At 61.3% G+C, this 14,564-nt stretch overlaps 1 protein-coding gene across 1 annotated transcript; it reads right to left on the reverse strand.

The window, feature by feature from the left end:
- Nucleotides 1-307: 307 nt before the first annotated feature.
- Nucleotides 308-13,635, reverse strand: WDR4 (WD repeat domain 4). The gene is made up of 12 exons (XM_028504650.2): nt 13,503-13,635; nt 11,617-11,682; nt 10,560-10,703; nt 9,342-9,498; nt 8,613-8,725; nt 6,265-6,325; nt 5,435-5,533; nt 3,843-3,907; nt 2,901-3,084; nt 2,015-2,084; nt 1,130-1,518; nt 308-814 (listed from the first exon to the last, which is right to left on the reverse strand). The coding sequence occupies exons 1-11, from the start codon at nt 13,589-13,591 to the stop codon at nt 1,328-1,330; spliced, it is 1,239 nt and encodes a 412-aa protein (XP_028360451.1). The 5' UTR covers nt 13,592-13,635; the 3' UTR covers nt 308-814; nt 1,130-1,327.
- Between the last annotated feature and the right edge of the window lie 929 nt (nt 13,636-14,564).

Raw genomic sequence — 14,564 nt, forward strand, 5'->3', positions numbered from 1 at the left:
GTGCCACGCGTCGCTGCTGAACATGCCCAGAAGCTGCGAGCAGCTCTCATCGTCACTGACCGGTGATGGGGTCCGGCCGCCACCCTGTCCTCCGGGGCGTGTGCACAGGGCTCACGTCAAAACAACGCACACACGCCAGCAACCACCTCCCTGTGGACGGCGCCTCCAGCCTGGCTGCCGCGCCCTGGCGTCCTGAAGCAAGTCCGCTCCGCCGCCAGCACGGCCGCCGAGCTCTCACGCCTGCGGCCGAGCGGGAGCCCCTTGCCGCGTGGGGATGGAGCACGTGGCCAGGGCCGCGCCCGTCACGCTGCCTGGGCTGTGATGGCCCCCCATGGCGAGTGGCCGCCAGGGTGGACGGTGCAGTCCGCTGCCTGGAAGAACCCGTCAACAGGAACAAAAGGAAAACACCCATCATGCCGGCGTAAAACCGTCTGCTTGTGGAGTGCCCCGGGGGAAGGCGCGCCAAGCGTGGGCGGCTTTATGGAACAGAGCAGAGGAACCAACAGGCGCTGCGGACACAGCTCACGTCCCCCCAGCGTGAAGGCGAAGGCGAAGGGCTCCCGGGCTGCCCGCTGCCCGCCGGCGGGGTGTCCAGCTGAGCCGGTACGCGGTACGGCCTCCCAGTGGCAGCAGGGCGCCTTCAGCAGAGCCTCTGTCAGCGACAGGACACTCTGGAGCCCAGGACACCACCCATCACTGGGACAGCCCCAGCGTCTGCGGAGCTGCATGGCCCTCACCAAGTGGGCAGTGACGTCCACGTTTTCCTTCCCAGGAGCTACTGGCAATGGGGGAGAGAAAAATCTGTCTTCCGAGGCTGGATGAGCCGTACCAGGACTAGGATGAGACATACCAGGGCTAGGACAAGCTCAGCGGGGCCTGGGCTGACACACGTCGGGGCTGGGATGAGCCACACCAAGGCTAGGACGAGCCAAACCAGGGCAAGGACGAGCCGCACCGGGACTGGGGCAAGCCACACCAGGGCTAGGACGAGCCGCACCAGGACTAGGATGACCTGTGCCAGGGCAAGGATGAGCTGCACCAGGGCCGGGACGAGCCGCACCAGGACCAGGATGAGCTGCACCAGGACCCGGACGAGCCGCACCAGGACCAGGATGAGCTGCACCAGGACCCGGACGAGCCGCACCAGGACTAGGACGAGCCGCACCAGGGTTGGGAAGAGCCATGCCAAGGCTGGGACGAGCCGCGCCAGGGCTGGGACGAGCTGCACCAGGGCTGGGACGAGCTGCATGGGGGCTAGGACGAGCCGCACCAGAGCCAGGACGAGCCAGGACGAGCCGCACCAGGATGAGCCACGCCAGGGCCAGGACTAGCCGCTCCAGGACGCCTCCCCGGACTTTGCCCTCTTGGTCTGCCTGTTGGGCCCAGGGGGCGGGTTCTTGTGTCGCTTCTTCCGCAGCTGCTGCTGCAGCCTCTCCTCCTTCTTCTCCAGGTAAGTGGCCATGTTGTCAAAGGTGGCCTTGTACAGACCGCTGAAGCCGTTGTTCACGCCGGCAGAGCCTGTGCGGGAGGAACGGCACAGCACAGACAGTGACTCGGGACGCCACCTCTGGCGGCAGGACCTGGCGGGCCCGGGAGGCCCTCCCGCAGCAGGGAATGGGCCCGGCGACCACCCGGAGTTCTCTGTGGGCTTCCGGCCCTTCTCCACGTCGGCCCCCAGGGGGCCCACTCCTGGCGGCCACATCAGCGGGACCCCAGACTTGCTTCTAACAGAGCACGAAAGCTGGCTGTTCCTGAGACCACTCACCTGGTGGGAAACTCCACGGGCCCGTCAGTGACGCACAGGTCTGTGCCCCCACACGTGACCTCCGTCTGCCCAGCACGGGCGACCTCCCAGTCCCCGAGGCTCTCTCACCCTTCGCGATTCTCAAAGTCAACTTGCCTTCCCCGCACTCTCTTCCCCGAGCCTCCCCACAACCCGCGCTGGAGACGGGTTTCATCGCAGACCCTCCCAGAATGACGGCTCCGTCCGTGGCCGTGGCCGTGGCGCCCTCACCTTCCAGCATGGCCCAGTTCCTGTGAAGGTGAGCACTGACCCTCTGCACCGCGGCCGTCTCAGGGACAGTCTGGGAGGCAAAGGGGGAACCTGTGTCAGCAGGTGCTGCTGGCGCGGTAACGGGCAGCGCTGCGGGCCCCGGAAGAGGCGAGTGACCGCTCCATGAAAGCCGAGTGCAGCCGGCTGACCGAGCCCAGCGGCCGCCGCCTCTCATCAGGATGAACACCCACGACGTGAGGGCTGCCGGCATTTCACGTGCTGGCATGTCACGTGTGACTTTATCTACGAAGCCTGGCGGGCCTGCCAGGGGCCGGCCGGTGGCGCTCTGTGCACTGCCACCTTTCCTGTAACACGACCTGAAAGGCTCAGAGCTTTCTCCGGAGCAGCCAGCCCAGCGCGCAACTGCAGAGGACATGGAGGTCCGCAAAGATCTGCGGCCACGGCGGTCCTGCGAGATGCAGGACAGGAGGGCAAGCACGTGTCCACTCTGTCAGTGGGGGGGACCGACCCAAAGAAGGCTCAGGTTTGCTCGGCTCGCAGGCCTTCCGCCACACCCGGGGGCTCCCCTAACCAGTGGGACCAGTGCCCTAGGCCAAGGCCATGCTACACGGCAGACATCAAGGACACACACCAAGCCTCTGCCTCTCTGCTAAAAGGACCGGTGTGACCAGGACAGGCACAGAGAAAGCATGCCAGATGGGGGTCCCCAAAAGCCCTCTGCAGGCTCCATGACACGCCGGCCAGTGTCCCAGCTCCCTGGCCCCACGACCTCCTCAACCCAGGATACACCCTCTGGCACCAAGGTGTGACCAAGAGGAACGGCGTGACAGCTGGGGCCCACGCCCACCCCAGGCTCAGGGGACAGCGGGGACCCAGCACGACCCACCTGCCACCGGCCGTCCACAGGCCTGCAGAGCACGAGCGGGGCTTCCCGGCAGTCCTGCAGCACCCACAGCCCCTGGCTCTCCTCGAAAGCCACGTCCCACACTCGGTGCTGGAAAGACAGCTGCTGTCTGCAGACCAGCTGCCGACCGGGGGCGTCCAGCCGGAAGATGCAGACCACGGGGAGGCTTCCCACGAGAAAGAGGGAGCGCGTCACAACTCCCGCAGCCCGGCCCGACGGCTCGCAGCCCAGGCCCGCCCGTGCCGGGGACCTGGCCCTCGTCAACGTCTCGGCTACCCTGAGCTAGGAGCACCTGCTGAGCGCTCCCAGAGCTCTGGGCCACAGGCCAAGAGGTAAGAAACGCCCACATCACCAAGTCCTGGGGCAACATGTGCGGCAGCGACAGCAAACGGGGCGGTGTGGGGAAGACGGCCCTTCCGCCTGCAGGGGGGCGGAGGGGGCCGGGCAGGCGGCACACCTCCGGGCCAGCACAGTTAGCCTCCCGAAGCCTGCGCCCTCATTTCTAAGACAAGCTGAGATGCCTCCCAGGACCTGTTTGTTACGGGACCAGCGAGGAGGAGCCACAGAGAGGACACTCAGGAGGAAGCCGCCGAGTGCCGTGTGCTGCCTGAATCCGTGTCATCCACCACTGGCCCTCAGGCGGGACTGACCGAGGCCGATTCCACCACCACTGACCCCCCCGGGTGGGATTCGGTCACACACGCGAGTCTTGCTGCTGTGAACGGTGGATGTGAGGAGCTTGTCGAGAACGCCAGCACAAAGGGACCGCAGCCACACGCCACAGCCCTCGGGAAGGGAGCCCCCTGCAGGCTGCTGCAGCACCCGCACGCTGAGCAGACCTCCCGAGCTGGGAAGGCGGCCTGTGTCGTGCCCCCTACCAGCTGTGGGGGGTGGGGGGGTGGGGGGGGAGAACAGCGAGCTTACCAGTCACACAGCAGGGCCACCCAGCTGTCCCGGCTCCAGTAAGTGATCCTGGACGCGGCGAACCTCTGAAAGGGGGCAGCGGATCAACTGCGTGTCGGGGACCCACCGCCCACTGTTCTGCGCCCGCTGGGAGCACACGCTGCTGGCAGACTGGCGGCGCCCACGGGTGGCCCAGGAAGGAGGAAGGGAAGACGACGCCGGGCCTTTCTGCCAACCACTGCCCACCTGCTTCACAGTCACTCCAGCATCCCGCGGCCCACGGCAGGGCCCCCCTACCCACCCCCCGTGGCCCTGGCCGTCCCGGACTGTGGGACGTCTCTCTGAAGCCAGCAGAGTCGGTCAAAAAGCAAAGGCAGAAGGGCACGGAGAACAGGAGGGGGAAGGAGGGGACTGTTCAGGTCAGACACAGTGGGGGTCAAACGCTGGATACCGGCCGACAGAGGCCGACGAGGAAGGGCCTGGCACTCCCCCGGCCGGAGCAGGGCTGCCCTCTGCTCCTGGAGGCCGGATGCACTGAGCAGGTCGGAAGCCTGCTCGTCCTCAGCCCTCCCTACCAACCGTCTGCTCTCCCCCCTCTTAGAGAGGACCCCCACCGGCCTCAGTGCCGGGGCACCAGGTTAAGTGAGGGCACAAAGATAACGGGCGGCCATAACTAACCAGGCCTCTCTTTGCTACAACTTCCACAGCTGCAGAAGCCCAGACAGGAGGCACCCACGGGCAACCAGAGCAGCTGGAGCCACTGACCAGGCGGCCGCTGCAGGCACGTGGCTGGGGGTCCCGGGGCCCTGCCCTGAGTCAGGCTCGGCCTCAGCCTACCGGCTGTGAGACCCAGTGAGAACGCCACCAGAGTGGACAGCGGAAACAAGCAGCCAAGCAAGCCAGGACCGGGCAGCAAGCCCTTCACTCCACACCCAGGCCTTGTGAGGCACCAGGGAGAGCCGGGCTCCCCAGGGCTGGCGGGGTCCCAAGTGGGGACCGAAAGGGACCGCGCATGGCATCCCTGGGGACAGGCAGAGGGCACCCACCCCTGCAGGCCTAAAGAGACACAACTGGGGAGCCCTCGTCCCTCCCCACCAGGCCCTGGCGGGCCGTCCACGTGTGACTGACCGGGACCCAGGCTGCACAGAACCAACTCAGGAGCATCCGAGCTGGGTGTGCATGAGCACAGAACCCTGGGGACCCTGAAAGGCAGCCCATACCACCCCCCACCACTGAAAATCTCCTTGGCAACGAAGGCCCAGGTGACCTGACCTGAGGGGACCCTAAGATTGGTCCTTGATGGACGACAGAGGCTGCCCGGCTGACAGACGCACAGCCAGGCCCTCTGCCCCGCTGTTTCTTCCATCTCCAAGGGGATCGGGGGCCTTCCTGTAAACTAACCGCACAAATGCAAGCGTGGTGAGACACAAATTATTTCCCCCTCACTGACTAGCTGCCTTCAGAATTTGAAATACGTGATTTCTCCCAAGCTGGAAGAATTGCAGCTGCACTAACAGCGAAGAAGTGTTTCCAATGTAAAACATTCTTTTCACAAGGCGAGTGACCGGCGAGGCGCCCCGCCAGCCCCCACAACCAGAGACAAACGAGGTTACCTTGTCGCTCCAGGGGCCCGCTGGCTCCTGCGGGCTGGCCAGGTGACAGCAGTGCAGCTCGCGCCCGCGCCTGTACTCCCAGAGCCTCAGGGTGCAGTCCTGCGCACAGGGAGGGGTCAGCGCCCCTGCGGGGCGGGCACCCCCACAGGCACACGGGCTTCCACCGGGTCACGGGGACGGTAACTCTGGGACAACCAGGGCACCCTTCCCACCCGGCAGCTCTTTGCTCTAAAGAGCTCACGCAAGGCATTACAAAAAACAGGTGGCCCCACATGGCAAAGTGGGCAAAGGACACATGGCCACCGGATGTCACAGGCCAGGCTGTACTCAGGGCAGGCATGCACACACGCACACACACACGCACACACACACAGGCACATCAAAGACCAGGCATTCGCACAAGGAGACACACGTGGGGCTACTGAGTGTGCGTCAGCAGCAGGGGGGACGGAGCCCAGGTCCCTGTGCGGCTCACACAGAGGTTCCTCTCCCAACTGTCTGAACCGAGGTCACGATGTTATCACAGAGGCAACAGCAGCCCTCAGAACGGGCTCCTTGCACACCCACTCTAGCTCTGCACACACACAGACGTGCACCTACATGCACACAGACCCGAGCTCGCAGTCACAGGCCAGGAGCGAGGCCCGGCCGGCTCTGAAATGCAGAAAACAAGCACCACCTAGTGGGCGGCCACCAGTGAGGAGCACGCTGGCTTCGGAGCCACAGAGCCACAGCCGGGAACAAAAGACAAGCCCCTGCTGGGTCCCAGCACCGACAGAGAGGACCCCGGGGGGGGGGGGGGGGGGGGGGGGGCGGGGCGGCACGCTCACCCCGGACGAGGACAGCAGCAGCTCCGGGTGGTCGGGCACCACAAAGATGCGGCTCACAAACCTGCGGCACAAGGAGAAGCAGGGTGACCTGGGGTTCCAGTGCCGCTGTGACACCTCGAGCACTGTCACCTCGCCGAGAAGCCTCCCGCCCCCTGACCCTGACGCCAACTGCAGCTGACACAAATAGGCGGCCATGTGGAGGGTGACGAGGGAGCCGGGGGGAGCAACACCACGGCCCCCACGGAGGACGGCCCGCAGGCCCGGCGAAGTCCCCGGCCACGCCTGCTGGGGGGACCCACGGTGTGCGCTTGCTACTCCTGGCTGCCCTGCGCGCAGCCCCTCAGCCCACCCCCCAGAGACTCGCACTGATGGGCCCTGCCGTCGAGCCCCCAGGCAGAGACCCGGGAGACAGTGGAGACGGAGGAGCGGCCATACTGCCCAGAGGCCAGAATCAGACCAGCTGTCCTTTGGCCCGAGGAACCGTCTCTCCCCAGACACTGGCTCAGGCAGGGCAGTGGGAAACCAGCCTCTGGTCCCTGTGAGGGGGATGTGATCGGCCCCCTAACGCACAAGCCCCGGGGACCCCTCAGAAGGGGCCGTGCCCTCTTGCCCTCCCTGGCCGCAGCCCCCCACCAGGTTGCCTTCTGGAAGGCTCTCATCTCGGGAGCTCCACTAAAAAAGGGGCAGCGCAGTCACGGGACCACCGCAGCCCGTGTCCACCACGAAGGCTCAGGATGGGAGTCACCTCGGACTCACCAGGAAAGAAGCGGCAACCAGTTTCTGCCGCTTCTAAAGGAGATTCTTAAAATTCGCTGATGAGCCGTGACGCGCTCACGGAAGCACCTGCTGAGCACCTGCCAGTTGCTGTGCCGAGGACCGGAGACAGCGGCAGGCAAGAGCAACGGAGGCCCTGCCCGGCGAGGGGACCAGAGAGACAGGTCAGGGACGGGGAATGTCGGCAAAGGGCTCTGCACAGCGCTGGCCGGCAGAAACACAGCACCGGGGTCATCTTCAAGCGGCTATGGGTGACCACGCCACCAGACAAAAGAGACACAGGTGGCGTGAACCCCCGTGCTACGCTCTTACGTCACTCCTTATGTCCAAAATCCTACTGTTTCAATCTGCAACCAGTGCAACTCATTAATGACAGCCATTTTTGCATCCCCTTTCACACTAAGTCTCTGACGTTGGTGTTCTGCACGACGGGCGTGTCTCACTTCAGACTGACCTGCCGTGGCTCCTGAACTGGATGGCACAGGCTGAGAAGCATGCTGGGGGGTGGGGGGGGCAGGGGGGCCTTCCTGGGACGGCAGGGGACAGGCAGCAGAGGAAGGGGGACACCGGGTGCGGCACCATGAGGAAGACTGTGCCCGTCAGTGCAAGCCGCACGTGCAAAGACACCGAGGTGGAGGGGTGCCGGGTGGGGTCCAGAGGCCCCAGCAACGCACAGCGACAGGCAAGGAAGGGCTGGAGGACTGGCGGGCGGTAGGAACTGCGAGTGCGGACTAGGGACCAGAATAAAAACCCGAACAAGCTGTCGTGACGTGCAAACTCAGTGCCGTCGGCCTTTCTAAAGGTCATCTGTACCATCCATTCAAAATCGAGGAAGCAGGAGCAACCTCAGAACCTAGCAACATGCCCCCAAAGTCTCCCACTGCCGCAAATAACGTGACTTTAATTATCTCGGCCAGTCAAACTGGTCTTCCTCTGTGTACACTGCAGTTAGCCCTCTGCCTGAGAAGAGAGCGTTGCTCCGAGACGCCTCCCTTACAGAATGCCAAAACTCACCTGCAGAGAGCGCTCCCGCGCACAGGTCAGAGACCACGAAGCGACAACTGCCTGGGCGCAGAGGCTTTTTAACTCAGGGACAGGAAAACTGCTTGAGTATGTCCCTCGCCCCCACCTGATGACTGCTCACCACTGCCGGTGTCTACACCGAGCAAGCGGGGTGTTCCTGAACAAGCCCCCAGCCACCGCAGGTGGTGGGTAACAGACGTGGAGCACCCACTCCGCATGGGGGGCTCTCAGCTGACGCACACGGACCCTGCCGGCGGGCGGCCAGCGCCATCCAGGGTGACGGGACACTGGGGTCTGAGGCCTCGGCCCCAGTAAGAAAACTCTCCCTGGCACACGTGACACACGTGACAGCAGGAGATCCTGACGGTCACGCCGCCACAGGGTCTGGCCCGCTGAGAGCGCTCGCTTTGCTGGGAAGCCACACACGGGGTGGTTTCCTCCTCCCTCAAGGCTCACAGGCTCAGCCAGCATCTCCCCGGACGAAGGGCCCACTCCGGGCTTACACCCGAGCCCCGCCCCGGGAGGCGGGCAGTGGAGGGAGGCAGACTCACTCGGTGTGCCCCAGGCAGAAGGCTTCGATGTTGTGCGGCGCCAAGGCCCAGCTCACCCGGATCTTCTCGTCCCGGTCAGCGGTGAGGACGTAGCGGTCATCGGGGCTCACGGCCTGCGTGCGAGGGTGAGGAAGGGCAGGTCCACTCACGGGACAGCCTGTGCCGCTCCGCTCCCGCCACCCCTCGGACCCCTCCTCTCCAGCCCCCCCACTCCCTGTCCAGGCAGACGCCCGCTCAACACCACTCATCACCGCCTCCGCCTGCCCGTCTCCAGCGCCCGAGGCGCCGCCCCCTCCTTCCCATTTCACACGGCCCCGTGTCCAGCCGGTCACCAGGTCCTGACCCCTCCCCCCGTCACATCTGCGTGTCCCAGTGGGGACTCACCCCAGCTCCACCACCCGTGGCTGGGCCTCTCGGTGCCTGCGGCCGGACGGCTCCCGGCTCAAGGGCAACACCACGGTGATGCCCGAGAAGCACCAAGAGCAAACCCTGACCAGGTCCTGGCCGTGCGTGTTCTTCTCACGCCCCTCCACCATCACCCCAACCCAGGCCCCCCTCCCACCCAGAACCAACAGCCCCTCCTCACTCGCCCTCACTTTCCAGGGCTCCACTCCCTCTGCCCCCAAACCTGCAGAGGGCTGCCCCGCTATGGGAGAGCCCACTCCCACGCGGACACTCAGGGCGGCCCTCCCGCCCCCACCCCCGCCCCACCTGAGCCTGACCACATACCACATCCAGTAGCATCGACAGGTGCCCAAGTTCAAGTCTGCCGCATTCGTGTGGCTCCAGCACTGAAAAGGAGTAAACGTCCCCAGACTTGTCCGCCACCAGAACCTTCTCCTCAGAAGCTGTGAACGTCAGGGCCGTGCACCTCCTCACCACGGTCCTGGGAGGCCAGAGAGACGCCCAAGGCTGGGGGACACGGGTTGACACAGGCCGGCACCAGATCCTGCGACCGATCTGTCAGCCACGCGTCTGGGGTGGCACCAGCTGGCCGGCACACACTGTTCCAGACGTTGGCTTGAAATGGCCACTGAAGCCTAAAGAAATGATTTCCCAGCACGCATCCAGACAGGACCCTGTGCTTCTCAGGGCCAGAGGGACAAACGGACAGAAAAGGCCGGAGGATCGCAGGAGGAGACACGATACGTAAACATGGTGAGAAAAATGACGAAACAGAGACAGTCAGTCAGGCCCGGGGCAAGATCCATCAAACCCCTCCCGGTTCTGTGGCTCCGACAGCGGCCTCTGCTGGCTCCAGTGGGCTAATTCAGCGGCTGTGACAGCCTGGCCACAGCTCTCCGGAGCAGCAGCTGGCACAGTCCTCCCGGAGTGCTGCGCTTGGCTTCCAAGGACCTCGCCCAGCGCAGGGGGAACCCAACGTCCCCTTTCCCACACCCCCCACGGCACCGAGTTTCCACTCGGCTCCACACTGTGGCCCTTTGTCTCGCGCCAGACGGGGGCTCTGGGCTGCTCAGGCTCCCTTCCGCCCGGCAACGGTTCTGGCGCGCAGCCTGGCTCTGCAGAGTGGGCTCGGGGGTTGGGTCTGGGAGTCGGGTAGCAGGGGGGAGGGAAAGGGCAGGTCATAAGGCAGGACTGGCCTGCCCCAGGGGAAGGCCAGGGCCACAGCAATCTTTAGCCTAAGCAGGGTCTCAGCACTTTCCCCTCCCTTCACGGGGTGACTGGGTTCACAGTCAGCTCCACCGACTCTGGAGCCAAAGTGACCGGGTCCAGGACCTGGCTCTGCCCTTCCAGTCTGAGTGGGATCAGCTTCCAGACTGCCTGCCAGCAGATGACAGTGCCCCCACCCCCGTCACGGGCCCTGGGCAAATGACTGGTGCTGTGTGTTAGTTGCAGACTATGATTGTTACTGTCGCTACTGCTACTGGCATGCAGGTGTAAGCTGTGTTCTTGACAATGTAATTATCCAACGTTAGCATTTCATACCTGACACTCAGACACTGCCATGGTTTTGTACGGAAAAGAATCAGACGCTTACTGTCATCAGTTAAAGCAAAATAGCTTCCAGACGTGGAGAAGGTGGACGCCAGGATCGTGTCACTCCCCTTCTCCACAGGCTGCCCGTCCTCCCTGAGAAAGAGACGGGAACGGTGAGGCCTCGCCGGAGTCCACGCGGCTGCGCTCCTCCAGGCCAGCCTCGTTCGCCTGAATCGTGAGCCAAGGCAGGAAATGCCGTGAGGTTCACGTAGCCGACATATCGGACCTACTCAGGGGACATGGGGAGAGTCGCATAGTTCTCATGCTTAAGCAGTAAAACCTAAACAGAAAAAACCTCTCAGTGAGGACCTTCCATGACCATATGGCCCACTCCGTCATGGCCGTGCACTAATTCAAGACTAGAGGCAGGGCCCTGGCTGGTGTGGCTCAATGGGATGAGCAACGTCCAGCAGACCAAAGGGCCTCCAGTCCAACTCCCAACTGCAGTACAGGCCTTGGGCTGTGGGCTGGGTCCCTGGTTGGGGGCGTGCGAGAGGCAACTGATGGATGTTTCTCTCCTTCTCTTTCTCCCTCCCTTCCCCCTTCTCTAAAAATAAATAAAATCTAAAAAAATAAAATTAAATTTAAAAGACTAGAGACAAAGATTAAAACAAGTTTTTAAAAAATAAATGAGCCATAAGATCAATTCTGCTAAAGAAAGTCACCGTATAAAATCACCACACTCTGCTTTTCTTACTTGTCAATGAGCCAAAGTTAATTTCATACGGCTGCCCCCAATGCCCTTGAAACTGACGGCATTATTTCAACATGCCAATAAAATCATTACTGATAGAAATAAATTCTTTTGAAAAGTCCTAATATTTTTAATGCCTAATTTGAAAATTAGCGCCCCCCCCCCCCCCAGTTCTTTCCTGGGGTGGTTTATCCACACAGCGAGGTGAAGAGAAATGCAGACTCCAGCGACAGGACGACTCCTTCGTAGGTTCCCAGGTCCCACCGGTCAAACCATGACTCGAGCCCTGAACACACTCCCCCCTCGTCTCACCCTTTATCTTTCTGTGGCTTCTTTTCCGCAGTACCGCAATCATACATGAAGAGGCTGTCATCATCACTGAGGAAAAACAACAGAAGGACTTTAAAAGGAGTGCTTTGCTCATAAAAACACTCATTTCTTTTACATCCCTGGAACAGAAAAGTATTCTAAAGGTCTTACCCACAACGGGAAACTGTCCAGTCTATGTACACTACACTTCAGGGAACAGTCGAGGAGCTTTATTTGGCCTTATCTGTTCAGAGTTGCTGTGTACAACTGGCACAGCTCTGTATACAAATCAGCTTAGGAACATAAGCGAGAACAAAAACTCAACAAGAAGTAATGCACTATTCTCGCAGGCACTAGGACAAAATGGTTCTGTTGGATGAAACTGTGTTCTGATACTATTTGCGGCGGGTATTCTGTACCCAAATTTAAAACCACCATTTCCTGCTTGGGAAAAATGTCTCACCTACCGAAAAAAGCTCCCATGACTGCCAAGCACCAACCAATACAGGCGCCAACTGTCTCTCCCACCAGACCCGAAGTTCTCTGCGGCTTACCCTACTCCCACCCCCAGTGCCTGGAAAAGGGGAGGCATCTTGTACAAACTTACAGCCTAAAGGGACTGTACTTTAAACTCTTTTCGCATGGAACACTGAAGCATAGAAAAGAGAAATAGTCCCCCAAGTCAGAAACGGTGCCGGCCGCTAGTAAAGCAAGCACATGGGTGTCTCCCTGTGCCACGTGTTAGCTATTGGGATCCTCTTCCAGGATGTCCAACCTGCAGCCCGTATGAGGCCCAGAATGGCTAAGAATGTGGCCCAACACAAAATCATAAACTTACTTAAAACATTACGAGGTGTATGTGTGGGTGTGTGTGATTATGTGTTGCAGCGCATTTAATGTGTGGCCCAAGACAATTCTTCCAGTGTGACCCAGAGCCACCAAAAGGTTGGATGCCCCTGCAAAGGAATCTGGGATACATGCCAGGTTTGTGAGTAAACTTTGTGCAAAAACCGTAATTTAACACCGAGGTGGCTTTCTGAAGCCAACCACTGAACATTGACGCTGCCGGTGCACCTGCTAGACACGTCATCTGTTTCACGTGCGAGAATGGAATCCCTGGGATAAGAAACAAGGGTCAGTCACTGACAACGGCTAATACCCATGAGGCTCCTGAGGCAAGCCTACTAGAGCAACAAACATTTCCTAATTTAAAAATCCCGGGCATAGTGTACACACTGGGGAACGATAAGGAAGGAGGGTTAAATTGGGGAAAAGCAAAAGCAGAAACGTGTGACTGGCCACCAGGGAGCTGAGTGCAGCGGCCTCCACACCCTCGAGGAAGGAGTTGTAGCATTAAGACCTTCGACTGCTGAAGAGTAAGTAGAGCAAGGGGTCGACGGATGCTGAAGGGCATATGAGGCAGCAGGTCCCACTGCAAGATGAGGGAGTGCGCCCGGAGATCAGTAAACCCCAGTATTTCCCAAATAGTAAATCCCTGCAACGAGGCAGGCCGGGGCGCCTTCCTCCTACGTTCGGGCCTGGAGGGCGTGCCCAGGATGCCGCAATGGCCCCAGCCTGGCCCTCCTTGTTCCCCAGTAACCGGGCCCCGCCTAGACTCGGCAGATCTCTGCAAAGAGAGCCCCAGACAGGTCCCCGAGGGGGCGGGGCCCTAGGCAGGGAGCGATCGGAGCTCTTGGAGCGGTTCTTGGCAGAAGGGCTGAAAGGACTGACACTCTAGGGCGGCGCAGGCACGCAGCCGGGCCGGGGCGGCAGCAGAGGCCTGAAGGCAGTGGCGGGACTCCTGCGGGGCACCTCAGGGAAACTGGGGTCTCCAGGCCCGGACGCGCACCCGCAGCATCGGTTCACTGCTGCAAGCCCAGACCCCTCACCTGCTTGCAGTGCTAGTGGCCAGGAACTGGCTGCCTCCCCGCACCACCACCGCCTGCCCGCATAGCGCCAGCCCCGCGGAACTAGCCATCGGCCGGGTCCTCTCGCCTCTACCCACGTGCGTAGTCCTGCGCCTCTTCCTGACGGCGCCGGAAAGTGACGTTTGCGCGGACGCCTCAAGGTGACGTAATCCCGGTCCGCCGCCGCGGAAGCTGCAGCCCGGGGCATGCGCAGAACGTTCGCCGCGCGCTCGCTCCGTCCAGTAAACCTGGTTTCGTTTCTCGGCAGGTCTGGGTGTGTTGCTCACCCAGTTTGTTGGGGTGGAACTTACACGCCACACATGGTAACGCTGCTTAATGTGGGTCTTTTCCTCCAAAATGAGTAAGGACCTTTCGGGATCTTTCTTGTTGCTGTATCTGGACCTGCTCGGTTCTCAGTAAATAGTCCTTCAAGAAATGTGAGGGATGGAGTTAAGATCCAGGTCCAGGACGTGGTGTCGGCGTGCGCGTCTGAGGCGGGCCCAGAGCTAAGGTTGCGGGAAGGGAGCCCTCGTAACCTGTGCACTGAGACAAGCCATGGGCGCCCCGGGTGCTAGTTTTCAACCCAAGATAGGGTTCGATCAATATTTGCTAAGTAAATAAATGCGACAACTAATTGTTGCTAATAGAGTGGCATCGCCAGTCACCAGTTGAACAGATTTCTCGGGACTCGTGGTCCCCGTATTACACACTCTTCATTTACTCAAATTTCTCTCCTGGACGCCCCTTCGCTCCATCTCCGTGCCTTTTGCCATCACCCAAACCACAACAGTCCTGCTGCTGGAACTCCACATCTTCTGTTACCCAGAGACCCACTTCTCACACTACAGCCAGAGAGAGATTTTTGCGCCATACGTCCGATCGTTTCACCCCCCCTGCTGAACCCCAAAAGTGGTTTCTCATTGCTCTCAATATAAACACGAAATCCCAACCGTGCACTGTGAAACTATATGCGGTCTGGCTCCAACCTGCGGCAGCCTTCCCTTCTCGTGCTCAGGCCATGACTGCCCCTCCAGTTCGTTGGCC

The sequence above is a fragment of the Phyllostomus discolor genome, chromosome 2 (assembly GCF_004126475.2).
Source record: "Phyllostomus discolor isolate MPI-MPIP mPhyDis1 chromosome 2, mPhyDis1.pri.v3, whole genome shotgun sequence".
Taxonomy (NCBI): Eukaryota; Metazoa; Chordata; class Mammalia; order Chiroptera; family Phyllostomidae; genus Phyllostomus; species Phyllostomus discolor.